The 26,803-nt window shown below is 39.4% G+C and overlaps 1 protein-coding gene across 16 annotated transcripts in view; it reads left to right on the plus strand.

The window, feature by feature from the left end:
* Positions 1–26,296, plus strand: part of FOXP1 (forkhead box P1) — a 628,854-nt gene extending 602,558 nt beyond the window's left edge. For 12 of the 16 annotated variants that reach the window (XM_038002507.2, XM_007984975.3, XM_038002508.2 and 9 more), the window contains 7 exons: positions 4,884–5,085; positions 5,191–5,270; positions 5,866–5,967; positions 10,207–10,328; positions 12,072–12,141; positions 16,776–16,942; positions 23,038–26,296. In XM_038002507.2, the coding sequence (XP_037858435.1) occupies positions 4,884–5,085; positions 5,191–5,270; positions 5,866–5,967; positions 10,207–10,328; positions 12,072–12,141; positions 16,776–16,942; positions 23,038–23,182 (888 nt within the window). In that variant the 3' untranslated portion in view covers positions 23,183–26,296. Of the gene's footprint in view, positions 1–4,883; positions 5,086–5,190; positions 5,271–5,865; positions 5,968–10,206; positions 10,329–10,702; positions 10,873–12,071; positions 12,142–16,775; positions 16,943–23,037 lie in introns of all 16 variants that reach the window. The other 4 variants (XM_007984973.3, XM_073009933.1, XM_007984968.3 and 1 more) reach the window with 2 other exon arrangements.
* The last annotated feature ends 507 nt before the right edge of the window (positions 26,297–26,803 follow it).

Raw genomic sequence — 26,803 nt, forward strand, 5'->3', positions numbered from 1 at the left:
AGGACTTGAGCTGGCTCAGGCCAGTAAAACCAAGAGCAGAAAAACAAGTTCTGTGAGCCCGAAAGTCCCTACTACGCAGTTGTGTCCCTTGGTGTTTGGGTTTCAGGTTTGTCTTTTGTTCTCAGAATCTGTTTTCATGTGAGGCAAGAGCACAAACAAAAATAAAAATGAGTTCTTATGGGAATACTTACAAGTCTGTTTCTGTCAGGGGTTTACATCAGCGGTTTATTTTTTTAATGTGAGTGACTCATCATCTTTAAACAGGAGGGGAGATTACTGTTAAAAACTAAAGATTAATTAAAAAAAAAAAAAAAAGGACTAAGCAGAATAGTGGGTAGCCGACCAAGTTTGAATAGTTTCGATGGCTAAAAGAAAAGCTGATGCCTGAGAGTACAAATAAATTTAAAAAATAAAACCCTACAGCAATTTTAAATGACATAAGAATTTAACTTTTGGCCAGAGTTTCAAAGAGATTATCTTTGCTGAAATCATCACATGATGGAAACTTGCCATGTAGAACATATCAGAGTTACTGACTCTTCTAAACATAGCAACTTCTTTTAAATAGAAAATGAACACAATAAGAAAAATAGGCTTTCCATCAGGAAAAGAAACCCTCCCAGTCCATTCCCTTCCTGCTCCATGCCCCAGAAAAAATTATCTTTTAAAACCTTAACTGCAATCAGAAACACAAAGCACATATGCTTTCATTTCTAATTGATGATTACATTAAGATTTAATAGTTTACAATTAAGATGAATATTTCAAGATTACAGCAAAAACCCACACCATTCCCCATTTGCTCTTCTGTTCTAAGTCTGTAATTAATTTTTTGGGGGGGCACACTTTTTTCAAAGAGGCCTTAATTAAAAGAGCAGGTTTGGTTTGAACACAGAGCCTGTTTTGAATCTTTCTTCTCCATTCTCTCTCTCAACCTTCCCTTTCGAAGATGGTTTCTCCTCAAGACAAGCATGTGATCATCAAACAGAAGTTTAAAAGTTAAGAAACTTCTATACCAGTTGACAAGGTTGACATTTCATTAACTTGTTGGTTCAGTCTTCAAGTGATTTTGTGTGGCAAAGCACCCTGTGTTTGGAGCGTACAGCTTTTTCTTCCTTCCCTCACAGGCTACAGTCATGTTTAATTTGGAATCTGGGCTCCTTTGGCAAATTAGCAATTAGAACAATTTTGTGGGAATATGTATATGTGTCATTAGTTTTCCTGCAAATTAATAGCAAGGGCAGAGGTCAGGCAGAAATTTTCCACTTGACTGCAGCTCCTCTATTGAGACTTGGCACTTGGTTTTGGAATGGCCACAGCTGCTCTCAGCCACCCTCTTCCTCTAGGAACTGTCTTTTAATTAGTTTACCTCATAGCCATCATTACAAATATTACTGCCTCCCCTCCTCGAAATAAAATTACTGTTTCTACAAAATATTCCAGTGACATCTTGCACCACTGCACATTGATGGTGGGGTCAGTCGAATGCAGCATTTAATCATTAGATCACCTCCATCCGCGTCTCCTAATTAGAGTCCTTACAATACATTTTTATCTGGTAATTAGCTGAGATTGGCTGCTTCCTCTGTGGCTTATTAGAGACAGCCCAGCAGTGGGTGTGAATCACGGTGTCATTTGTCAAGCCTGGTAAGCCCCCTCTCTGCTGTCTTCTGGCTCAATGTTTATTCCCACTTGCTAATGTTCAAAAGCCTCCAGAAAATTCTACCTTCATCTCTTCCTTTGTGGATTGTGCTAACTTGGAGGGATTTTATTTTTCGCTGTTGACTTTTTTTTGGTAGAGAGAGCCCTACTGGTGAGATCTTGGTGGAAGCTACAAGACTCACATCCTTTTGGCATTTGATGACATTTTACTGTGGGATTTGTCTATTCTTCTTAGCTGTGAACACCCAAAAAGATGGGCTTGCGCTCACTGAATGAGTTTTGATTTCTGACAATGAAACTGGAACTCAGTTAACTTGGTGATCTTCCTCCCAAAACTGGAAGGGAGCATGCATGCAGGACATTTGTGTTTGTAATTTTCATTGCATCTTTAAGAAGGCCACAGCGTTTAGGGAGAAGTTCTTAAACTGAAAAGAGAAGCCAAGAAGTATAGTCAGTCCTCAGAACTGCTTTGTGGTTACTGCGTACCTTTGCCCTTTGACATGTGTGTTCGATGGTAAGCCCTTCAAGGGCAGCAGTTAACTGTTTTATTCCTGTTTTTGTCATTGTCGGACTGACTGCCTTATATTTGCTCAGTTACATGTGTTAAATGTCATGCATAAGCAGGGATAAAATGCTCTGCACGGAATCTTTTCCAAAAATGAGCATACAGAAAAATGAAACTGGTTAGTGTTCATTTTTCCCATTAACTTAGGCATAAGATGATTATACAAAGGATCTAGAATCGTACAAGTATGTGGTTTGACTTCGGGTCTGGGTTGGGAATATGGGCAAATTATTTACTCTTTCCAAGCCTCAGTTTGCTTATCTGTGAAGTACGAGTAATAACATCTCAGATATTAGTGGTGGTATGAGAATTAAAGGAGACCACACAGTGGCAGGTGGTTTAAAACATGATTTTTACAAATGTTACCCATGACTTTCCAAAGTGCTCTGAGATTCTTAGGCTTAGCAGCATCTGAATTATAAAAGCTGTATATTTATGAGCGTTCGCCTTTCATGCACTAATTTCCTTGACCCTTTGCTTGGGCTGATGCTTATACGTACTGTTCCTGTACTTGGTCAGTGATTAAGGCCGGAGGTGAAGAAGAGGTCAGCCCCAACTCTTCCCCACTTGGCTTCTCAGCTCTGCCCCATCCTGCGGCTGCTACTGTGAACTGTTCACACTTAGTTTGCAAATGTGTGTCAGAAAGTCTGGTTTCCAGCACTATAGAGAAAAAGCCACTCATGGCATCTGCTCAGCTTGCTGGGGCATTTGTAAGGGCAGTGCCATCTCCATAGCTTGCTCTTCACGGGCATTGTCTGTTGCTCACCGAGTCAACATTCTATGCTGAAAATAAAAAGGAAAGCACGACTCAAAGCTCACAACATTCCGTTTCCAGCGCCATGTTTACATTTTTCCATTAGTATTTCTTCATGATATTTGATCTTTCTTTTCTTCAGATTCATTGCTTTTTTATGAAACTCTCCTCAAACATATTAGAGAAGATTCTCATGGCCCCTCTTTTTTTTTTTTTTTTAACTGAGTATGAGTAAAGGTCGAGTCTTCCCAACATATTGGAACTCTCTTTTAATAAGTTATTTGATTACGATCTCAGAGGAATCTCATTTTTAATACCTTCCACAAATACTGCCTTGTACTTAAGACTGACTGTAGCATGGTGAATCAGACTTGATGAAACAGACTTACTATGGTAAGTGATTTGAAATCTGGTTTGAGAAAATGTTACCAAGTAAGCCTACTTTGCTGAAGTTTCTTGGATTTTAGGCTGGGTCTGTGTATCTGAGATAGCATATAAACAGTTATACATACGCTGAAAACAACCAAATTCTTCAGCATTGCCAGACATAAAATAATATTTCTGTTCCAACAAATTTTGGGAAAGGGTTATCCCTTTTAGTATTTGTAAGAACAGTACTTTAAGGTGAAGGAAGGAAAGATAAATTGAAACAGTGCTCGTTAATTTTTTTTTTTTTCGGAGATAGAGTCTTACTCTGTCACCCAGGCTGGAATGCAGTGGTGTGATCTCAGCTCACTGCAACCTATGCCTCCCAGGCTCAAGCTATCCTCCCACCTCAGCCTCCTAGGTATCTGGGACTACAGGCATGTGCCACCACACGTGGTTCATTTGTGTGTGTGTTTTAATAGAGACAGAGTTTCACCATGTTGTCCAGGCTGGTTTCAAACTCCTGGACTCAAGACATCCTCCCGCCTCAGCCTCCCAAGGTGCTGGGATTACAGGTGTGAGCCACCGTGCCCAGCCTATTTTCTTCTCTTCTACTTCAAATAATATTCATTTCCTAACTTGAAGCAGATTATTTCCCATTTTATAGAACATTCAAAACTTGAAGGAAAAAAATCAAAAACCTCAGTTCCAGATCTCCCATATTCTATAAAAGAATGTCACAATAAAAAAAATATTAACAGATCCCAAGCCTGTATTTGATAGATTTAATGAAGATTACTCATAATGCTTTTAAGGTTTATTTTCTGCCAACTGATTGATAAGAAACAAATGACAGCTTGTGGGGGTCAGGTCCATTTGTTTAATATGAGTAATAGGCCACACATATTTGCAGGAGTTGTCGTCATCCACGAAGCTGCACAGTGGAGCTCAGTAGGCTCTTCCTGGACTGTCCAGTATGGTAGCTACTAGCCACATGGGGCTCATTCCATTTAAATTTATTAAAGTTTAATTTTAATAAAAAGCAAGTAAAAACAGCTCTTGGGTTGTGCTAACATATTGCAGAAAGTTCTGCTAGACACTTCAGAGCTACACCAGCGTATCCCAACTGGTGTCACCTAAAATACTCAGCTTCACTGGCATTGCTAAGGACTTCTGTCCCTCTTTGAGGTTGATGAGGCCTGACAGGCCATTAAAGCCCGTAGGTGAGACATCACCATGAAAGAAATGTCTTGACTCAGACTGTCTCAAACTCACCCAGGTAGGTAACCCCTTTTTGAGCCTGTAAACACCCATGTAACAGCCTTTGGAAAAGAGACCGCTGCCAGAGATATCTTGCACTGCATCCTAAGTGAATTCACGCAGGACTTACCTTGTGTTTCGGTTCATGACAAACATATCTACTTAGAGGAAGAGCGCTGCCCACGCATCCTCTGTGTTACTCCTGCTGGATGTGGTGCCTGGGTTTCTCTGTTTTTCTGAAGGTCTCCTAAGACGTTGTTTTTTTTTTTCTCACAGTTGAATCTGGTATCAAGTGTCACTCTCTCCAAGTCCGCATCAGAGGCTTCTCCACAGAGCTTACCTCATACTCCAACGACCCCAACCGCCCCCCTGACTCCCGTCACCCAAGGCCCCTCCGTCATCACCACCACCAGCATGCACACGGTGGGACCCATCCGCAGGCGGTACTCAGACAAATACAACGTGCCGATTTCGTCAGGTAGATACTCCACGTTTTGCCTCATGTAGAGTTGTAATCTGCAATTCTTGTAGACCAGCCCTTTTTTAAAAAGCGATAATTAATAGGACAATGATTCTTATTCAGCAGATATTGCGCAGAACCAAGAATTTTATAAGAACGCAGAAGTTAGACCACCATTTACATATGCATCTTTAATTAGGCAGGTAAGTAAATAACACAGTATATGAAATTCTATCAGAAGGTATATGTGTATATGGATATATAGATGAAGTAGATTTAAAACCGTTTAGTATGCAAGCATGCTGAAACCTTTTCTATAAGGTTTTTTAAAACTGCAATATATAACATAATTGCTTTTGATTAAGTATTACAATACGATGTGATTATTAGGAAATTCATTTCACACAACAGTGAAAATGAGCCTGTTTAAAGATGGCAAGTCAATTATCACAAGCTACAGTAATCTCTGATCCCTAGAATTAATCTGAGCTCTAAATAATTACTGAGCTTTAATCAGCTAGTGAAATGTTTTGCATTTCTCTTTGATTCTGCTTTATGAATGACTAATAAATTAATATTTCTGTACGGAAACAGAAATAAAAACTCAAAACAATTAGATAATTCCATTTTGAATTTTGCCATTGAACTGTTAAATACAACCATTAATCTTAGATCATTTTGTGAAACCTTTCTCAGGATTTAGCTCTGAATCAGAGTGATTTTATATTTTCGACAAACTGTAACGACGACTCTGCTGATTTGGTCATAAATTATCTTCTGTTACATTTTGCTTCACAGGCCATTCTCGAATCTCCAGAAAAGCAGCTAACACTAAATGAAATCTATAACTGGTTCACACGAATGTTTGCTTACTTCCGACGCAACGCAGCCACGTGGAAGGTAAGCTTTCTCGGGCCTGTTTATTCTTGGATCTTGACGTTCATAGAACAGTTTGTTGTTGATAAAATGCAGTTGTGCTATAAGGAAGCTACATTTATATTGTTTTAATACTTTTAAAGTGTCCAATCTCTAGGTGTATTTGATTGGGAAAATAGTGTCATTGTGGTTGAAATGCTCTGATGGAAGACTCTCATTATACTGGCATCACAGTGTGGAGGGGCCAGCCAGTAAAATGATCTCCCTCTGGTTGGAATATGTAGAGAAAAGGAGATAACACCGTCGCCCAGAAGTGGAGGTTGCCATATTACTTGCACAAACCTCATGCCGTTAGGTATTCAACCACAGCCAATATTTGCAGAGATGTGTCTCCAGAGATGGAACCTGGAGAAATGACCAAACTTGACACAGCCCTCAGTGGTTGGATAAAGAGCTCATTAACCCAATTAGTAGAGAAAGCTGTGCACAAGTACTAGCACTGTTTGTAGGAGTTATTAATGGAGAACACAATGTATTATTAAGGGGTTTTTGTTTTTAAGTCAAGAGATTTAAAACCGTTTAGTATGCAAGCATGCTGAAACCTTTTCTATAAGGTTTTTTAAAACTGCAATAGCCAGGCACAGTGGCTCATGCCTATAATCCCAGCACTTTGGGAGGCTGAGGCAAGAGGATCACTTGAGCCCAGGAGTTTGAGACCAGCCTGGGCAACATAGCAAGACCCTGTCTCTAAAAAAAAAAAATTAAATAAATTAGCCAGGCATGGTGGCATGCACCTGTGGTCACAGCTACTCCAGAGGCAGACGTGGGAGGATTGCTTGAAGCAAGGAAGTTGAGGCTGCAGTGAGCCCTGTTCATGCCACTGCACTCCAGCCTGGGCAACAGAGCAAGACCCTGTCTCAAAAAAAAAAAAAAAAAAAGGGAGATTGTCCCTCATAGATATACTAAGGAAGAAAAGTAGATTTAGAACTTCATTATAATGCTATTTGCTATAAAAACAAGTCAAATTCCGTAGCTCTTTATTGGATGCCCCCAGCAGTGCTTGGAGTCATACATGGCTTACCACATTCCCAGGTCAGCAGCTCGTTCAAAGATTCCACTGGTATTTATTCCCTTATATTAGATTGAGCCCTCACATATGTTTGGGCTTTCCCATTTTCAGTTTCTTGGTGACTAATACTCTTGCTTATAGAAGGGGACAGGTACACTCTGTCATTTCTATTTTTGCCTTTTTTACTACCTGGAATTCTTGTAATCCCTGAAATCCAAAACATTTAGAGACATGTGATTGTACAAACATTTGAGGCTATGCCATTAATCTAAATATGATCGGGGTGTGTTATAGGATGCAAGGAAAACTTCCTTCGCTTGAAATAAATGCCTTCCTTGCTAATTCCTTAATTTTAAACTGGAGAAAAACCAAAGCAAAAAACAGAAAAATACATTTCCTCTGTTAAGTTCCTGATAAATTAGCATTTTAAAAGAAAACGAATATAAACCATAGAATTAATGCATCAACTTTACAGAGCTGTGAATATCTATTATGGCCCAAATTATCCTTTCATTTCCATTAAGACACATGGGCACCGAAGAGAACCTATGTTCAGAATCTTCCCCTCTTTGCCTCAGCCTGCCTTGGGAGATAAAATATAAAAGGATCTTTAGCCATGAATGCTTTTAAAAATTTAGGAAGTTGAAGCATGAGGCAGACATTTTCTTCAGATTGCCTTTTATAAATAGAAATGATGAAATTTAAAAATAATTACCAGTTGTGAATATAATATTTAAGCTTAGATCTTCAGATTGAACTTTTTCATTTTGCAAACTGCAGGAAAAAGTGTCATTAATATAAACAACCTTAGATGAAGTACTTAATGACTTACAAATACGTATAATTTTCTCTACGTGTCCTTGTTTGTACCATGATCTTAGACAAAAGATGAAATGCCCAGTTAAAGTTATGGCTGAAAAGAGCTTACACATCTTTTTTTTTTTTGAAAACTCTTGACTTCTTGTCGCTTTCTGCTTAGATGTGCAGTTTTGGAAAACAGAACTGAAGTTTTGGCTTTGTGTCTTTACTCACACGGTTATATTGCTCAACCTGATCTACAGAAATTATTTTGTCAAGAGTAGCTTTAAGACCTTTCAGTTCTGTACATTTTGATACGTATTTTAAAGCATCAGGCAGTGATTAGGATTAGTAGCAATGTTGACTTCTTTTCAAGTTATGTCTCCTAAATGTATAATACCTTGTCTGGATTTTTAAAGGAAATTGGCTTTGTCCATTTATTTATACCACCTCAATTTTGTTCCAGTAAATAACAGTAGACCTTCTATCATGTGCCTTTGGGCAATATATTTTTTTAAATTACAGGCTCCTGCCTGTAATCCCAGCACTTTGGGAGGCTGGAGGATCATTTGAGCCCAGGAGTTCAAGATCAGCCTGGGCAACATAGCAAGACCCCATCTCTAAAAAAAAAAAAAAATTAAAAATTAGCTGGGTGTGGTGACACGTGTCTCTAGTCCCAACTACTCAGGAGGCTAAGGCAGGAGGCTCGCTTGAGCCCAGGAATACAAGGCTTCAGTGAGCCATAATTGAACCACTGCACTCCATAATTGAACCACTGCATTCCAGTCAGACAAGAGAGCAAGACCTAGCCTCAAGAAAAAAAAAAAAAAAAAAACTGCTTACTTAGATTAGACTCCAGTTTATATGCAAAGAAAATTGTCCCATCAAGTATATGACATGCCAAATGTTTTCAGTTTAGAGATTTTAAGCAAATCCATCCAATTTTTTTGAATCAGGAATGTCCTTTGTTAGTCCCCTGGGTATCTTGAACCTACCTCAATTATGCTGACATTACTCAAAAACTCTTCGGGAATTTATCCTGTGAATTCTCCTTTCAAGCAATTCATCACACCATGCATTAAAACTTGTCTCATTATCTTCTAAATATTCCATATCCGAAAAGAAAAATTATTATGTAGCTTGAATCCTCACAGCCACCAATTGTGATTGTCCAAAAACTGAAGCGCCTCTCAGAGTATCAAGATTCACCACCATTAAGGCTAATTCAGGAAGGAAATACTCCGGTGGCAGAATGCGGAGGGGTGCAAAATGCTTGTGCAATAGCAGTGTTGCTGGAATTGAGTGAGGACTTTGCCCAGTGTGATGTATATATCAACTTCTTAAGCCCCAATTGAGTCATCTACTATTGAGTCATCTCCTTATCCTGAATAAAAAGAAAAATTTAAGTAAATGACCTGAATCTCTTTAGAATATCTTCATGTCCAGAATTGAGTCTGGATCCATAAGTTTAACCAGGCAGAACTAAAGAAACGAAGCCTTGCTTTTTAACTGTACCCAGTAAGGGTGGGGGATTCTTCTGAAACCCAGAGGAAAGATGAGATATTAAAAGCTCTTCACCCTTGAGTTGAGATCCTCCTTTTTGATAAATTGTTGATGTTAAGGGTCTCAGCTTAGGAATGGCCAGAAAGGACTTTTAACCATAAATAAGATGTGTCTGTAGAAACCATCAACTGTAGAAATATAGTCATTTTGCCATTGAGTGTTTCACTCATATTCCTTTGGCATTTACTCAGTTAAAATACTTGCCCATAGTTAGGGCCAACTCTCATATTCTGGAAGGTAAGACATAACATGATGATAGATACTGATCTCTTCTGGGGTCCATTCACCTCCCTAATCCTTTGACTACACAGGCACTACTCTCAGCGGTAAAATCCAGTTTAGAATTCTTCATAAGATCTCTGGAAGTTTTAAAAGCCAGAAACCATCAAGAACAAAACTGTATTTAGCAATATTAACCAAGTGTTCCTCTTTCATGGTTTGAAAAAAATACCCCCTTTTTATGGGAGGTAGGTGGGCTTAAAAAGGGCAGTTTTATGCTTTGCATGTGTTCTTGTTTTGAAGTCACAGTAACATTTTCAGATTTGTACTCTGGAACCTATTTTGGGCTTGTATGCATATTAAAAAATATTTCTTCTGGTTAGTTATTACCAGAGACTAGACAAAAATGCCAAAGTACAATTAATTTAAAATTTTGGTTTATTTTTGCTTTTGGAAAAGACATCCTTAACCATGAGAAGGTCCTCCACGGGGGTGGCAGCTACAGCTCTTGGGGATGGTTTTACAAATGTGGACTGTTAGGCTGAATTTACTGCTGTTTTTGGAGTCTTTTCTTATAGAAAATGTAAATGTTCTCTCTTTTATACTTGCTGCAGAATGCAGTGCGTCATAATCTTAGTCTTCACAAGTGTTTTGTGCGAGTAGAAAACGTTAAAGGGGCAGTATGGACAGTGGATGAAGTAGAATTCCAAAAACGAAGGCCACAAAAGATCAGTGGGTACGTCCACCATGTTTGAACTTCTTAGCCTAGCTTGGATTGTGCTAACAAGTATAACGTAGAGGCTTTGGCTGCTAGATGGTGTTAGACCAAAGAACTGGTTTCACGTTGTCTCAGTTAAGGGAAGCAAAAAAGCATTTCATCCCTCCTGTTTTGTATACCCACCAGTCCCCCTGCCCTGCTTGCTGGTCTTTGTTGCATCACATGCTAGTAGCTTTTAGGTGGCAATGCATATTAACCCTCACAAACCATTTGCTTATGCTTATTGCATTTTATTTTCTTTTTCCTGTTCCCTGTATTGGATGTCTGTTCCGCCCCCAACCCCGTCTCCTTTTGTTGCCACTCCATCTCCTTTGCTGCTGCTCCTATCCCAGGGTGCCATTCGCACCAACCTCTCACTGCATAAGTGCTTTATCAGAGTAGAGGATGAGTTTGGGTCCTTTTGGACAGTTGATGATGAAGAGTTTAAACGTGGCCGCCATATTCAACGAGGCCGTCCTCGCAAATACTGCCCCGATGAAAACTTTGACGAGCTTGTCGCACAGTAAGAGCCTTTACTTGCTTTTGTTTTTTTTTTCTGCTGTTGCTTTGGCTTTGCATGGTTGACTCATCCCATGTAGTTTTGCATTTCACCAATAGCAGTGCCACAGCTTTCTGCAACGAAACTAAATTGTGTGATTTGTACATGTATTGCTCTCGTTTCTCTTTGGAACACCAGTGCCTTGAATAATGCTTTTTTGACGTCTTTAATGCAAATATTCATTGTATTTTGATTCAGCAGCTTAAGGGGACCCTAAAACTAAATACTTGTGTTTAACCCATAATCCCCCTCTCCCCCCGCCCCAAGTAAAAAGAGAATTTTTGGTTAGAGTTAAAATGTGTGTGTACTATTGGGGTAGATTTCCTGTTCACTCACTATAATAATATAAATGTAATGAAGTGAATGATTAAAATGTTCCAAGCATAGGAAAGAAATAGGTCTTATTGTGTATACTTACTTTAAAGGCCACTGATAAATGTAGGTAATTGCCTACTGGGAGGCACCCTTTTCCCTCAGTATGCCCTGTATGATTTTTGAATATTTTTATCCTTACGAGGTTAGAGATTTTTCTGACAACAGTATGTTGGTTTCATTTGGTCCGTGAATGGAGATGGCAGCAAATATTCTCAGGCCCTTCCAGATTTGCCTAAGACATCCCCATATTTAGTAACAACCCTCCCCTGGCATACCCTACTCTCCATCACCTGTTGGCAATAAATGTGCCTTGTAGATGTTTCTTAAAAGCCTTCCTGCCATCCCTCTAGCAGTCACTGTAGAGTTCAAATCTCGAAGATGATTGGGAGCCAAGATTCTCTCTGCTCACGCCCAGCAGCCCCTGCTGTGAGCTCACTGCCTTCCCCAGCATGACCTCCTAGGCTGTTGCCTTCCTGTTGGAGTCTGGAGTCAGGCTAACTCCTAAAAATCTGCAGAGAGGTCTCTGGAGGAAGGACCCAAGCCTGTTACTACCTAAGCCAGAATTTTACACCTAGTTTCCTTGAATAGCGAAGTCAAACCCCAGAGGTGTGCACACACACACCCGCCCTACAAATCAGTGACGGGGAGAAAGCCTGACTTTTCTTGTGTTTTGTTAGTGGGGTAAATTGCTGATTTGGAAGGACACCAGCAAGCTTAAAACAGAACTTAGCTAGGAACTCAGGAGTCGACTGTGTTTAACTTTGAGTTTTTATCTTTTTCTTATACAGTAACCCTTCCCTTATTAAAAACATGCAGAGCAGCCACGCCTACTGCACACCTCTCAATGCAGCTTTACAGGTAAGATTAATGGCCGTCCCGAATATGCAGCAGAGGCACAGGTCTCCCCTACTCATTTCAAAATATATTAGCCTTGCTCTAATTAGATATTAAATTTTAATTCCGTTAAACTTTTTTCTTAAGTGCACAAAGCATCGTACTCCCTGGAGGCAAACACATCGGGCTGCTTCAGCATTAGCGGGATGCTTAGCATTTTGAATATTGTGGCAAAAAAATTAAAAGTTCACTTATTAATATTTATCAGCAGTATCATAATTTCCATCCTCTTATTTCAGAATTTCACTTGAGGCAAAAATACCACAAGTGTAATTACTCTAGCACAGCTATTAATGTGCTGGATGATAGGCCACTGCATCACATGACCTTCTATTGTTCACGGGTTTAAAGAGAAAGCAGGGCTTTGTATTTCTTCTTCTTTTAAAGTCGACTTTAGCATCTTCGCTTTTGTCTGGGGTGGGGAGGATCTGGGATCTGGTTCACTTTATACAAGTAAACCGTCTGTTTAAACAATAGAGGTGTCTAAGAAGACTCTTTAGTTTGCCTGGAGATTGTTCAAGATTACATAACAATCATACGGGGTATTTATTTCCTGCTGACAAACCAAGTACTTGTTACATCACCAGTGGTACCAGGAGATGAAGACGTGGGTTTTGAGCAGTAGCGAGATTACCACCCAAAAAGGAGCTACCTGAGGCAGCCCAGCTTCTAGCAAACTTTTTACTTATTGCACATTTGAGTTCTTAAATGAAGGCTACTCCAGTATCATTTCATTAAAGTACCTGGGTATAGTACTCAGGTCCCCCCTCAAGAGTTCATAAGTAAGCAGTATCCTTTTGGCCAGTGGTCCTCGTTTTTTCCCCTACCCAGACTGTTCTAGAAGACAGGCCAAGAGAATCTTGATAGCTTTTAAATGGCATATTCTATAGATAAATCTGACATTTGTCATCCAATACCATTGCAGTCGTCTGTAGCATACGTTCTCAACGGGGGCTATATCACCCCCAGATTGGTTCTGAGATACTACAATGTCTTGTGTCCTTCCAAAGGACCATAATACATGAGCAAATATGGACATTTCTTGGGGTGAGGGTACAAAGAGAAAAACAAAAGCCTAAAAAGGGATAATAATGAAAAAAACAGTTGAGACCTTTAGCATGATGGAAACAGGATGAGGAAGGAGGACATAGTGACAGGAGCCCTGGGCCTTGCTTTGCATTAAACGGATGTTTATTGAGCACGACTCTGTGCCCTACAGGCCCAGAAGAGTCTTAAGGCTCCTGGGAATTGATGATAGGCCGTTTACCCAGTTTCAGTTTAGAGGCAGATTCACTGGCCTTAGCATTTCAGTAATTATATTTATTTATTTTTAGCCTGAACCAGATTTAATAGGAGAAACTACTTTCCGCGTTTCTTTTAATTACTTGTAGTTTACACAGTAACTTTAGAAGAGTAAATGAAAGCATGCTTCGATGCCGCCACTGTAAATACCATTCATTAGTAACTTATTTTCCCTGGAGTCTTCTGAAGTGTGAATTTAAAGGCTGCTCTATCTGGAATAGTATTAAGATCACAAGCACATTTTATATTCATGAGCCGGAAAGGCAAAAAAAAAAAAAAAAAAAGTGATCCTCCATCCTCTGAATTCTCTTAACTATGTGACTAATTTCAATTAGTATGCTTTGTCATTACAGAACTGTTCAGGTTTCATCTCTGAACATTTGTTTTTGGCATCTTCTTCAGTAGCCCAAAACTGTCCTGCCGTTTTCCAAGAACACTTTCTGTCCATAATGAGGCAAGGGGAATAAATTGATACAAATTCATGATTTGAGAAGTGGATTGTTTCCCTCTCTTCCACGAGTTTGGATCCCTGATCAGTAGACAGACACATAAGACAACTTTCTACTGTGCAAATTAAATAAAGATTCTGCCAGCAGGCCTTCCTTTCCATTACCGCCTATTTCCATTTTTCAAGACAAGTAAAAATAATAGTGGAACAATATCTTCAAAAAAAATTACTAGAGCAACATAATGCATGATATACAATATATAAAATAGGACAGCAGAATCCACTACAGAAATAAAACATGGGACTTGGGACAGATTGCATTATGCTCTGAAAAGTGAAGTAACTAAGGGTAACCGTAAAGCTTCGTATTTATAGACTGCCTTTCCCCTGAGGATCTCAGAGTGGTTAATGTTCCAGGAGCGAGGGTGCTTATGGACTTCTGCACCATTACTTAAGCAACTTCATTTTTTGGCAGAGGTGCCAGCTTGATATGAAACCACATGCTGTGCAAGGACCATTTCTATAATTAAGTCCATTTTTGTAACACACCTGCTTCTAAGTGGACATCAACTACCAAAAAAAAAAAAAAAAAAAAAAAACATAAGCAGTTAGTGAAAATTTCTCTAACCTTTGGTGGGTTGCTCTGATCACTTGCTCAACAGAGTGTGTTCAAGAAGCCCTCTTGCGAATCAGGCACTGGGATCTCTCCGCAGCCCATTTGATCATTTTTTCAAGGAACAAGGCTGATTTTCACCACTTCCATCTTTCTTGTCTGAGAACCCAGGGATCAGTATAAGTGCTTGCCTTTGTACACCTTTCACTACTGTGGCGGTTGGGTCTTAGCCCATGTTCTGTGATCCAATCCCGATCAGGAATGGCCTTGACCTAGAATACTTTGAGAGCCAAAGAGAATAAATACTCATCCCAAGAAGGTTGCCTTCTCTAGAGGATGACCAACTCATCCCAACGAACACATTCATATCAGCATTTCAGTGTTGTCTTCACAAGTTTTGACCAGGGAAGTTGCTAAAACAATTAAGCTAGCAGCAGCCCCACTTTTGCCACATTCTGACCTTGGAATAGTGAAATTATCTTGTGAGAGCTTATCTTATGGTATTTCCAGTGGAAAGACAGTTGGCAGAATTTCTGTGACAGAGAGGTGTGACCACTGTTGTCTCAGATAAAAGCAGTTAAGATGCTTGTCCAACTGCAGTCGGCAAAAAAAAAAAAAAAAAAAAAAAAAAAAAAAAATAGTTCTGGCAACTGCTCTGCCAAAAAAAAAAAAAAAGAAAGAAAAAAGGCTTTATTGCAATTATAAAAGAGCTGTTGGAAAAAGTACTTGATTCAAGTTACTGGACACACTGTAGGAGAGTGTGGACTGTTCAGATTTGCTGTTCATCAAAATGAGTGTACCGCATTTGAAAATAAAAACAGGATTGTACCCCTACTTTTAAAAAGAAGACAGTTACACACATTTACAAGTAGAGGGAAGGAAAAGCTGTGGGCTTACAGAGGGCCAAGCTTTAAAATAGTCTGTTATCCAAAGCTGTGATTGGTGAGTATGCACAGGACTTCTAACACTGGGCTTGCACCTAGAAAGCCCTGGCTTTGGGGTTTATATAGCGAGTGAGGCTGCGATTGTCATACTAGCCAGACAGACTTCTGCAGCCTGGCTTTGCACTCTTCTGGCTTTTACTTTCTCTCTAGACCCAGGATTTCTAGAATAGTTTGGACTGTTGTATGACTGGCCAGTGGAAGTCACTATGCCAGATCATCTTGTGATTGCACTGTTTTTCCCATTAGGATGGAAAAGCAGGCATAGTCTAGTCTTCAAGAGGACAGTTGTGATACATCTTGGTTTAATTACAGCTGCCAGTTTTTGAAAGTGTCCTCTTTGATAAAATGAAAAGTCAATGGGTCGTAATCACCACCCGGATGAAACGAATATGAGTACTTTAGTCCAGTTCTATATGTAACCAGTGTGTGCATTTCAGACTTGGTGTCCCTTTTATTCAAATGCAGTGTAACAGGAAGTGAGTAATATCCTACCTATCCTAAATAAAGTTTAGGATTTCTTCTTTTTCATTTCCCCACTTTTTTGCTGACACTCAACGTGGAGTGACTTTGTAACCTTTGATATTGATGTACTTAGGCACCAAAAATAAATATGATTTAGAGCTTCCTTTTGCCAGAGCTCTTTAGTCCTAAAATCCTAGGTAGTTGGTCAGACTCTGAAACATTACGTGGTGTTTCCTTCAGCCAGTTATCTCAAACTGCGCTAAACAGATTCAGAAATCATTAACACAGAAATGATGGGAGGAGATAAAAAATTGATTCCAATTCTATAATCTCTTCCTTTTCTATAGGATCTAAGAGGTGAATGTTTATGGAAGTTCTCATAAGTTTGAGCGGTACGGCCAGAATAATCTGATCAAAATCTCTAATATCCAATACTGGAGTCATCAAAATGGATAAAGAAATAAAAATTCCATTATACTTCACTGTGATCTGGAAATATTCAGCTCCTCTTAAAAACGCATCCGACATAAACCTCATATTCGAAAGCCTGTCTAAACCATGTGACTACCAAGCAGGACCAAATTGAGTCCCTCCTACCCACAGGCACTTTGATCCCCCCGGCCCCCAGTTAGCTCTTCAAAACCAAGCTTGGGACAGGTGCCACGAGTCATTTTTAAAGCAAAATCTTTCAACACCTCTTAGATACTTGTATTTGCCAGCCATGCTACAATTAACTCCAACTGAAGATTATCGAGTACACCCATAATTAGTAGTTTCCTCGTCTTGCATACCTTGTGTCTTCATACATTTTTCTCTTGGTTGATGACAGGCTTCAATGGCTGAGAATAGTATACCTCTATACACTACCGCTTCCATGGGAAATCCCACTCTGGGCAACTTAGCCAGCGCAATACGGGAAGAGCTGAATGGGGCAATGGAGCATACCAACAGCAACGAGAGTGACAGCAGTCCAGGCAGATCTCCTATGCAAGCCGTGTGAGTATGGTCCACCCAAAAGGTCTTTGTTTTCACACCCTAGTCTCCCTGGGTACACACAGGGAGACGTCTCTTTCTCTGGGCTTTATATACCTTTTCTGTAATTTCTGGTATCCCAGAACCAAGCTAGAAGTTTGTACTTCAAGAAGTGTTCAGCTTGGTTAGTGCATAAAAGGGCTATTTGCTAATTTTCCCATAGAAGCCATTCCCAGCAATAAAATGGGAAACAGGTTTGCTTTTGTTCCTCTGCTTTATCACATCTCAGGCCATTATTTAAGCCACACTGCTTTTTCCTCCTCAAATTAATATGCATCCCTATGAAAAAGTTTGCAGTTTGTTCAACTTTCGGGCATGTTGACCTAGCTGAGAGAAAAAGATGCTTGTTTACTTGGTGGTGCGATAACCACAAACACGACACCACAGCATTATTACCAACCATTAATGATGGCACAAATGAAAGGCAGCATGATTTATAGATTGCTCTTAAAATATCAAAAGGAAAATTAATAGGAGCATTATAGCAGCAGACGGCAGTATAATGAGTGCACATATAACTGAATGAAGTGATGGGCGATGGTTGCCCATGCTGAATGTGAATGGAACCAGGACTGCAAACTGCAGGAAAGGCGGAGACCAGGAGGCTGTGCTGCCCCTGTGAGTGGGTGATGGGAGAAAACTTGGTGTAACTATAACACCCTCTCTCCCAGGAAAAGTTTTCAAACAGAGCAAAGAAACCGCGCTACTCCAAATGATTGGCTTTGCAGGAAATGCTGTGGAATGGCAGTCTCTCCCTTTTAGTGAGTTTCTTCAAAACTGTTGCCTACTTTAGGGTACTAACCCATTTCGTGTTTGCAATACCGTCAGTTCCTAGAATAGGCTGCTTGTCTACACATTACCTCTGAATTACTGACCAACATCTTATTTTAAGATAATTTGAGTGATAGGAATGGAAAATAGGACCTGTAACAATTAGGAGCAGACGGAATTGGCATCTAATGACAAAGAAAAAAGTGTTACCTGCCAGCATAATTTGGAGGGTACCGGGAAATCTGAAATTTGATTTTCTAGCATTTGAATTTCATCTCCACAGCACTTCAAAAAGGATCTTTACCATCCTTTGCGGATATGGAAATAATCATTTTTAATTTATATGAACAGTATCTTAGCATTTACTTCACAGCATTTTAAGAATGTGTTTATCTTTCACACTGATGCTGCTATATTTCATCCTTTCCAAAGCAACTTAGTGTTTCCGCCTCTCTTGTTATCACATTCGTATTCATCTTAAATCATTGTCATGACAGGAGTATTTACTTAGATACTAACGAAGTTCAGAACAAACGTAAATTGGTATAAGCTACTGCAAGAAACACTCATTAGAGCAAAAATGTCTGAAGTTATTGAAGTGATACTATTTCTCATAATCTGTACGAACTCCAAGTTTTTGTTGACATATATTCCTATTATTTAGTATAAAGAAACACTAAAACAGAAAGATATTTGGATGCAAGCCACAGGCACCAGTTCAGAGTGATGCTGATTTTGCTGTACGAAAGACAGTCACTGCAGGGTTAATTTGTTTAACAAATTTGAATTAACCCCAGTATTACCCAAACTATGTTTTATAATAGTCTTTGTGATTTTTGATGAAATAAAGGTTTCAACTATTTTTTACAAGAAACCCTACATAAAAATGTCAAAATGCGTTGCTCAAATCTCACAGGTTTGTGCTGTTTGCTAAATGTAATTATATGTCAACAGCAGATTCCCTGCGCCTGCTATCCGTGTCATAGACTGTTACTCTTTTTGACCTCATATTTCCATTAAGGGAATTCTGTAATGACAAGAGTTTCCATTCTTGTCCGATATGCATTACCCTGCTATGATGCAAATTGTTTTTCAACTGTTCCAGTCTATTGGAATAAATCAAGCCATAAACTTTACGGCACGGCTTGAAGGACCTTGTTAGGAAGGCAGCCTAGCTAATATTGAGTGTTGAAACAGAACTCTTCATTCTTACCCTTTCTGTGACACTCAGATACCACTACGTTTCATTCCTCCTTTGAAACACTAGAAAGTGGTCATATAATTATGGCTTTGGGGCATTGTACTTTTATCCTGATAGACGCTAAAGGAGCTACAAAGCAAAATACTCCATGCTGTGCAGACACCCCCAGAACACAATGCCTTTAAACACCAGTCAGCTTTATTTTAAAACTCTTGTGTTCCCAGAGTGGCTAAACAAAGGAATTACTCAGATGTAAGGAGAAGGGAAATGTGTGGTTTTGCACACACTTATTCAGTGGTAGCCCTTTCGGAAGTAGGAGTTGGAGAGAAAGGGTGGGGGCAGTGTCTGCAAGGAGAGGAAGGTGCATCATACACAGCCCTAACTTCTAGGAGACACGGTGAGTGTATGTGAAGTGTAGTGTCTTCAGTAGTCTGCATCACATCTCAAGTGTATCTTCCATGGAATCCCATCCTCTTTTTATACTTTGAAGTACTGTGTGCCTGTGCTACACCTTTGCCACACCCCAGGGGTATCTGCCAGTACCAAGAAGTGTCCTGAAATTGGATTTCATTTCTCTAAAGTTTCGAAACCTTACTGTCTAACTCTGCATGAGGCACTGGGAGTCGAGCCAGCAGGCATGACAGGATCATTACCTGTGTCTTCTGGATAGAAAATAACCCTCATGAATTTTGGCTGCCAGTTTAGGGGGAAAACTTTTTTTTTGTTTTTTTGTTTACTTCTACAGCTTTTAAAATTGATACTTCGTAACTACATATTTTGGGGGTACATGTGTTATTTTGATACATGTATACATTGTGTAATGATCAAATGAGGATAATTGGGTAAACAAAATATTCTCTGATGTGAACTGTGTTTTGTGGGGCTTTACATGTATCTGATTTTTTGGGTAAGATTAGCACAATATTGGTCAAAGTCTAAAATTATACAGTGAGAACTTCATTAAGGTGGAGATGGTTCTATTTCTTCTAGGGGTCCCCATCCTCCTTCCCCCTCCCCACGGTCTTATATGATCTTACATTCTTCTGTTATTCAATTCTGGGTTGTAAACATGAAAAGATTGATAGATCTGATAGTTAAGAAAGTAGGAAAATGTTGGTTTGGAAAACAACATGTGAACCTCAGTCAGCATATAGCTAAAACATAAATTTCTCAACAATGAAAGTTTGAAACAAACATTAGGAAATGTTCACCATTGTCAGTAATCTGAGAAACACAATTTAAGGTAACCTGAGCTTACCTTGTTTATACCTGCTAAGCAACAAAATATTTTTTACAAATAATGCTTGCTGCTGATGAGATTGAGTTTAAATTGATAGCCCTTTTGGAAGTTAATATCACAATAAATCACAGGAACCATAAAGATGTTTTGGCCTTTGCTCTAACAATTCCATTCTTAGAAATTTATCCTAAGGAGGTAAATCAGCAGAAGTAGAGTAGAAAGATTAATGGATAAAAATGGTCATTGCATTATACAAACAGTAAAAGAGAAAGAAAAAAGATGATCCTAAAATGCCTAGTATTCAGAAACTGACATAAGTCAACACAGTGGAATCTCATCTAGCCATAAACATTATAAATTGTAAAGCTAGGAAAATTTAAAAAATAGCATTCCTGCTGAATTTACAATATTTAAAAATATGACCCCAAATGGAAAGAGATTGGCAAAAAATAAGAAAACTGGCCTTAACTAAGGGTTTGTGTTTAAGGAATAATCAGTATACCTAATTCTTCCTAAAAGAATGTAGGGTATCCTAGCAAAGCTGGTTCACAAGTGTGACATGCAGTCACACAGGATCTCATGCCTAAAAGGACACTTGCACTTGATTTTATGTGTTCTTTTCATTACCTTTGTATTTAGGGATGGGGATCTTACTGTATCACCCAGGCTGGACTCGAACTCCTGGGCTCAAGTGGTCACCCTACCTTAGCCTCCCAAATAACTTGGACCACAGGCACACACCACCACACCTGGTATGCACTTGTTTTAATGCCATTTCTGTCTTGAAATTGTAATTTTTGAGCCAAGGACCCCAGATTGTCATTTTGCACTGGGCTTCCAAAATTATGCAGCCAGTCCTAATTCTTACTGCTGACACACTAATGCGGCCATTTAAAAAAATAATGCCCATCCATAATGCTTAATACAGACTGCAGGGAGGGTGACTCCCCATGCAGCCTTCCTTGCAGTGATGTACAACTGTTTCTCTTAAATAAAAATTTCCGGCCAGCCATGGTGTCTCGCACCTGTAATCCTAGCACTTTGGGAGGCCGAGGCGGGTGGATCACTTGAGGTCAGGAATTCAAGACCAGCCTCACCAACATGGTGAAACCTCATCTTTACTAAAAATACAAAAGTTAGCCAGGTGTGATGGTGGGCCCCTATAATCCCAGCTACTTGGGAGGCTGAGCCAGAAGAATTGCTTGAGCCTTGGGAAGTGGAGGTTGCAGTGAGCCGAGATCCTGCCACTGCACTCCAGCCTGGGTGACAGAGCACAATTGTCTCAATAAATAAATAATGAATAAAATAGATGGAGAGCCATACATAAAATGTAATGTAATGCAACTTTGCTATATTTTGTTCTGCAAATAGTTTTTAAGAATAAAGGAATTATTTTGTAAAGCTATTTATCTAACATCTAGCCCAACCAAATGCTCTCTCTAGACTGTGCTGATTTTAGAGTCAATTGATTCTGAAGGTTCCTGTCTTCGAGGGCAGTCCAAAACACTCCTGTGTTTGTTTTTAAATGGTTCAAGGGGCCTTTGGGGTTTGCATACGGCATTAATTATTTAGGAAGCCAACCATCCCCATTACCACCTCTTATTACTAATACTTGATAATGTCAGTTTAAAAATCTTCCCTTCTGCAGCCTGTCCCAGAGATGGGACCATTTTAACTTGAAGGGTTCTTTTACATATCAAAAGGCCCTGCAACAGAAAGTTACTTGTATTTGTAAAGGATCAGTTGTAAATATGATTTACGAACAACATTTCTCAATTGTTACCCGAGTGGTTGTGTGTGATCACCCTAGTCCCCTCGGGTGAACCATGCGCTGGTCCATAATGAGAAAGTTGGCAGATCTCATCGCAACCACATGCATCCCAGTGGCTGCTACCAGCCGGGCCTCATGTTTTGCCTTGTTTACAGCTGACAGCGTTATTATTCTGATTGGGGCTCTGCTTTCTTATCATATTGTTGTGTTGAGCGAGCCTTTTCCTCTCCATTTGTGTTTCCTGGCAGGGCTTTTCTTGCCTTATTGACAGTTTGTAAAAATATGCATTAATTTGGAGTTTCAAGCATGTATCATGGTGTCTCTTTGCTGTGTTTGCTTGAAGTTGATTAATGATAGAACCTCGCTTCGGGTCGTCCTCTGGAGAGTTCTTTCACAGGTTCTGCATGTTAACTAGCAAAGCAGAACACACAGCAAGCCATGATTAGCCCAGCCTCCTCTGCTCAGTGGTCCCCACAAACTGCCGTTGCATCACAGATTCTTATTTCATGTAATTATTTGAAGATCAGTATTCATCCACCCAGGATGCCACTATGGGACCTGTTATCTGGTACTCAAAGTGTGGTTCTAGGACCAGCAGCATCACCTAGGAGCTTGTTAGAGATGCAGAGTCTCAGGCCCCACCCCAGTCCTGAATCAGACACTGCATTTCAACAAGGGCCACAGGTGACTGCAGCGTGCATCAACGTATGAGAGATGCCACCAGGGAGGAGAGGCCCGCACCTGTCCAGAGACTAGTGACTCAGAGCAGCACTACCCAAGAGAACTTTATGCAGTGATGCAAATGTTCTGTCTCTGTGCTGGCCAGAATTAACCGCTAGTCACATGGGGCCTCTGAACATGTCAAACGCAGCTAACACAACTCAGAAACTGAATTTTAAGTTGTAGTAAGATTTCGTTCATTTCAATTTAAAGAGCCACGTGTGGCTAAAGACGACAATACTGGACAGAGTTCTAGTTCTACCGTGAGGCTTTTCTGTTGCCCCAAACTTTTCAGTGCACCTGAGCTGTAGTGGGCTGGGAAGTACCCTCACTGAACCTCTGCATATTTATTCCAGGCATCCTGTACATGTCAAAGAAGAGCCCCTCGATCCAGAGGAAGCTGAAGGGCCCCTGTCCTTAGTGACAACAGCCAACCACAGTCCAGATTTTGACCATGACAGAGATTACGAAGATGAACCAGTAAACGAGGACATGGAGTGAATATCGGGGCGGGCCAACCCCGAGAGTGAAGATTGGAAAAAGGAAAAAACAAAACAAAACACGTCAAAAGTTAGCAGTGAAATTGTTCTCCATTTGTTGTACAGTCTGGAGGATTTTCACTACATTTTGACAACTCTGAAATGTGTTAACTCTTAGTGCCATCAAGAACCCCATTTGGGAGTATTTTTGATTTTTCTACTTTTTGTTGAAAAAAGGAATTTGTACTCTGTGCATTGGATGGACTTGTTTGGTACTTGGGATTTTCCTCTCTTAACCGTCAACATCAGTGTTGTAAATTTGCTAAACTGATTCACTTTTAGCAGCAGACTTTGAACTGCAGTCCTGCCAACGTTGGACACTGAGGACGCCCGACGGAGCTTGTGCACCTAAGCTGCAGACCAAGCCTTTGCCCAGAATTTAAGGATTCCAATGGACGACCTATTTGCACAGTACTGCATGTTGATTATCACTGCCTTTACTCCATTTTTTTTTTTTTTTTTTTTTTTTTTTTTTTTTTTTTTTTTTTTTTTGCTTCCAGTTGGGATGGGGAAGACCTTTGTGTGTGTATTGGGGGGAGGGGTTAAAAAAATAATTATCCCAAACTTTTTAATGTATTGCTTTTTTTTTTTTTTCTTCTACTATACCATTTTAAGTTCTGACCTCAGGCCTCCATTTGGGCCGATGGCCTCTTGGAGGCTTAAAGTTTTCTGTACCTTGTGATGAATGTTCATAGGTGTTTTTATTATACAAAGCTGAATGTCATTTCTCGTTTGTAGCTTTCTGTCACTCATTCCATCTTCCTTCAGACATCACCATGTTTCTCTAAAGTCAGAAAACATTCCGTTTTGGTCTTTTTCAAAAAGGTCCCAAATGCTGCACTCTACACATGAAGGCCCTCTCACACAGACGTGACGTCCTGCCAGAAAAAGAATGAATGACAGAAAAAAAAAAAAAAGAGACATACTCTAGGAACAATGCCGATTCATTCCACGCAGCAGTATTGGGGGTGGCTGGGGGAGGGGTGTTTTGGATTTTTTTTTTTTTTTTTTTTTTTTGCAGCAACCATCATTCTTAATAAATGCCACCACATTCTACCAGCACAAGGAAACATAGGCAGCACTGAAAAAAAATTTAAAAAAACTAATAGTAATTAGACTGACAATATGGCCTTGGAAGGCTCTCCCTGGTGGAACCAAGTTGCCATGGGCCTTGGGCCCTCTGTGATAGCGAGTGTGGGTTGGTTTTGTTTGCAAAATGGCCAAAACCCCGGTTTCCCTGAGCAGCTGCCCTGAAAGTAGGGGTGGCAGCGGCACTGAGTTTATACATTAGTTCAAACCTACTTGGTGGCATTAAACGGTTTGAATGCAAATTCGATTTCAGATTGAACTTGTTAAGGGAGTTAATGAGGACTGAGTTCAGCAAATGCTAAAGTGTTAATTTCAAATATGCAAATTTGGTACTGCAGTTTGTTATGCAATATTATGTCACCAACCCAGTATCACAGAAACTCATAGAAGATATCATTAGGCCCTGGGCTTTGGGGGTCCCAAACATGGTATGCAGAATGTGATGGTTACAGGTCAGTACAACCTCAGTCCTTAGAACCCCTCCACACTTCCACTCTGCACCCACTTTCCTGTCATTTATTTATATAGGACTATAGTTTTTTTTTAGTTTGAGAGCCTTTCGAAGCTTAATTTATATTCTTTGTACCTTTTTTTCTAAAATTACCAAAGATATTACACAAAGGTAAATTATGTTCTCTGTTTTATGCTTTATCTGATGAAGCCAAATATCCTCTTATTGTTGATCAAAGGAGGCAAAAGAATTTAGAGGCAAATGACAAGCGATAGGCTATTGCAACCTGAGAAAGAGAACTGCTCCTTCATCGTAAATTTAGAAGACCAAGTAGATAATCGAACCAAAGTTGTTACTTTTTTCTAGTATTTTTCCTTTTTCTTTTTGTGTACCTCTACAGAGACCAAAACTCATTCTCTTAAAGAGATTTTATGGGACTACTGCAGATAAAAATAGGACACAATATTAAAGGAGCTACAGAAGGAAGGCAGTCCCATCTCAAAAAAAAATGAATGTATGCCACTGCAATTTAGAGTATCCAATAAAGGAGACAGTTTAGAGTCAGAACAGAAAAGCTTCCATAATTGAACTAGATCACATAATAATATTTCTAGAAGAAAAGATGTTTTTAGATTGTATGCCACTTTTGTTTAAGAACTGTGCTGTGATCACTGTATTAATTTTGGTTTATCTTGGCATATATCCTTCAGTTTGTTTTTTTAATTTTTCCTTTTTTTCCGATTAGGCTTTGGTCAGCATTTTTCATTTAAAGAAAAGTAACACTCCCATCCACTCATAAGCTTGGTACAAAAACTTCTCTGGCAGTTACTTTTGAAGCTTCACTCTGCTTTCTGTATAAAGGGCAGTCTGTGGTCACGCAAGACTTTAACAAAAAAAAAAAAAAAAAAAAAAAAAAAAAAACTTTTCCAGGCAGCTTCATGATGTGCAGGCAGTAGCCAGACAGGGTCATGGGAAGGGGGCCCTGTGCTTCTAAACTGAGTGGTTGCTGGTTAGTTTGGTATTCAAAAGAGGATAAAAATCTGGTAGATTAGTTCATTCTCAGCATGTGTAGCTAGACATGAGTAAAGATAACAGCATGAGAAACTGTTAGTACGCATACCTCAGTTCAAACCTTTAGGGAATGATTAAAATTAAAAAAAAAAAAAAACATTTCACTCAGTTGCACTTAGTCGTATGTCTTGCATGCTTAGTCTAAAGACTGTAGCAAAAAAAAAAAAAAGAAAAATTAGATTTTACATATCTTTGCAGGTATCACAGCCTTGCAGAAGAACCAACTGAAAAAAAAATTCTCAGGCTTTACAGCAAGCAAACTTCACTATGATTTTTACAATTCCGATTCTGTATCCCCTGGGGGTTATCCCAGTTGCTTCTTTAGGATGGGGTTTATTATGTTGTACATATATCCCGATGTGTCTGTGTGAATCTTTGTCTTTTTTGGGGGAGGGCAGAGGGCGGTTCTTTTTTTAGATATTGTTCCTAAAAAGGAATAAATGCATACACCTGTTTGTCAAAACACCTTTGCTTTTTGTGCAACTGCTTTATATTAACGATACTAAAAAAATAGCTTTGGAAAAAAAACTACTGTATGTAATGGAATTGCAGAATATGCTGCACATGTATTTTATTTAGTTATCCTTGCTTTAAGAATATTGGATGACATTTCCTGACATGTGGGAGGGAGAAACTCCCTAACTTTTTTTTTCTGCTTTTAAATTGTAACATAGTTGAAGATTTCTTTTTTTTCTGTTCTCATTGATTGGAGCATTTTGTACAGGTTTTGTGTGTGTGTGTGTGTGTGTGCGCGCGCGCGTGTGCGTGTGTGTTAATCTGTTTTTTGATACATTCCTATCCGTTGTGTTTATCCTACCACTGCCTTTCTGGCTATCTTAAGTTCATACATTTGAAAAGAAAAAAAAAATGTTGTTTAAAAAATGTTTTCTCCTGCTGCAGTAAATATTTTGCATGATGAAATTCCAGGGTCACACTTTTCCAAGTTTATCAGTGAAGTAGTGATTAACAATG

Source organism: Chlorocebus sabaeus, chromosome 22 (assembly GCF_047675955.1).
Source record: "Chlorocebus sabaeus isolate Y175 chromosome 22, mChlSab1.0.hap1, whole genome shotgun sequence".
In the NCBI taxonomy this organism is placed as follows: domain Eukaryota; kingdom Metazoa; phylum Chordata; class Mammalia; order Primates; family Cercopithecidae; genus Chlorocebus; species Chlorocebus sabaeus.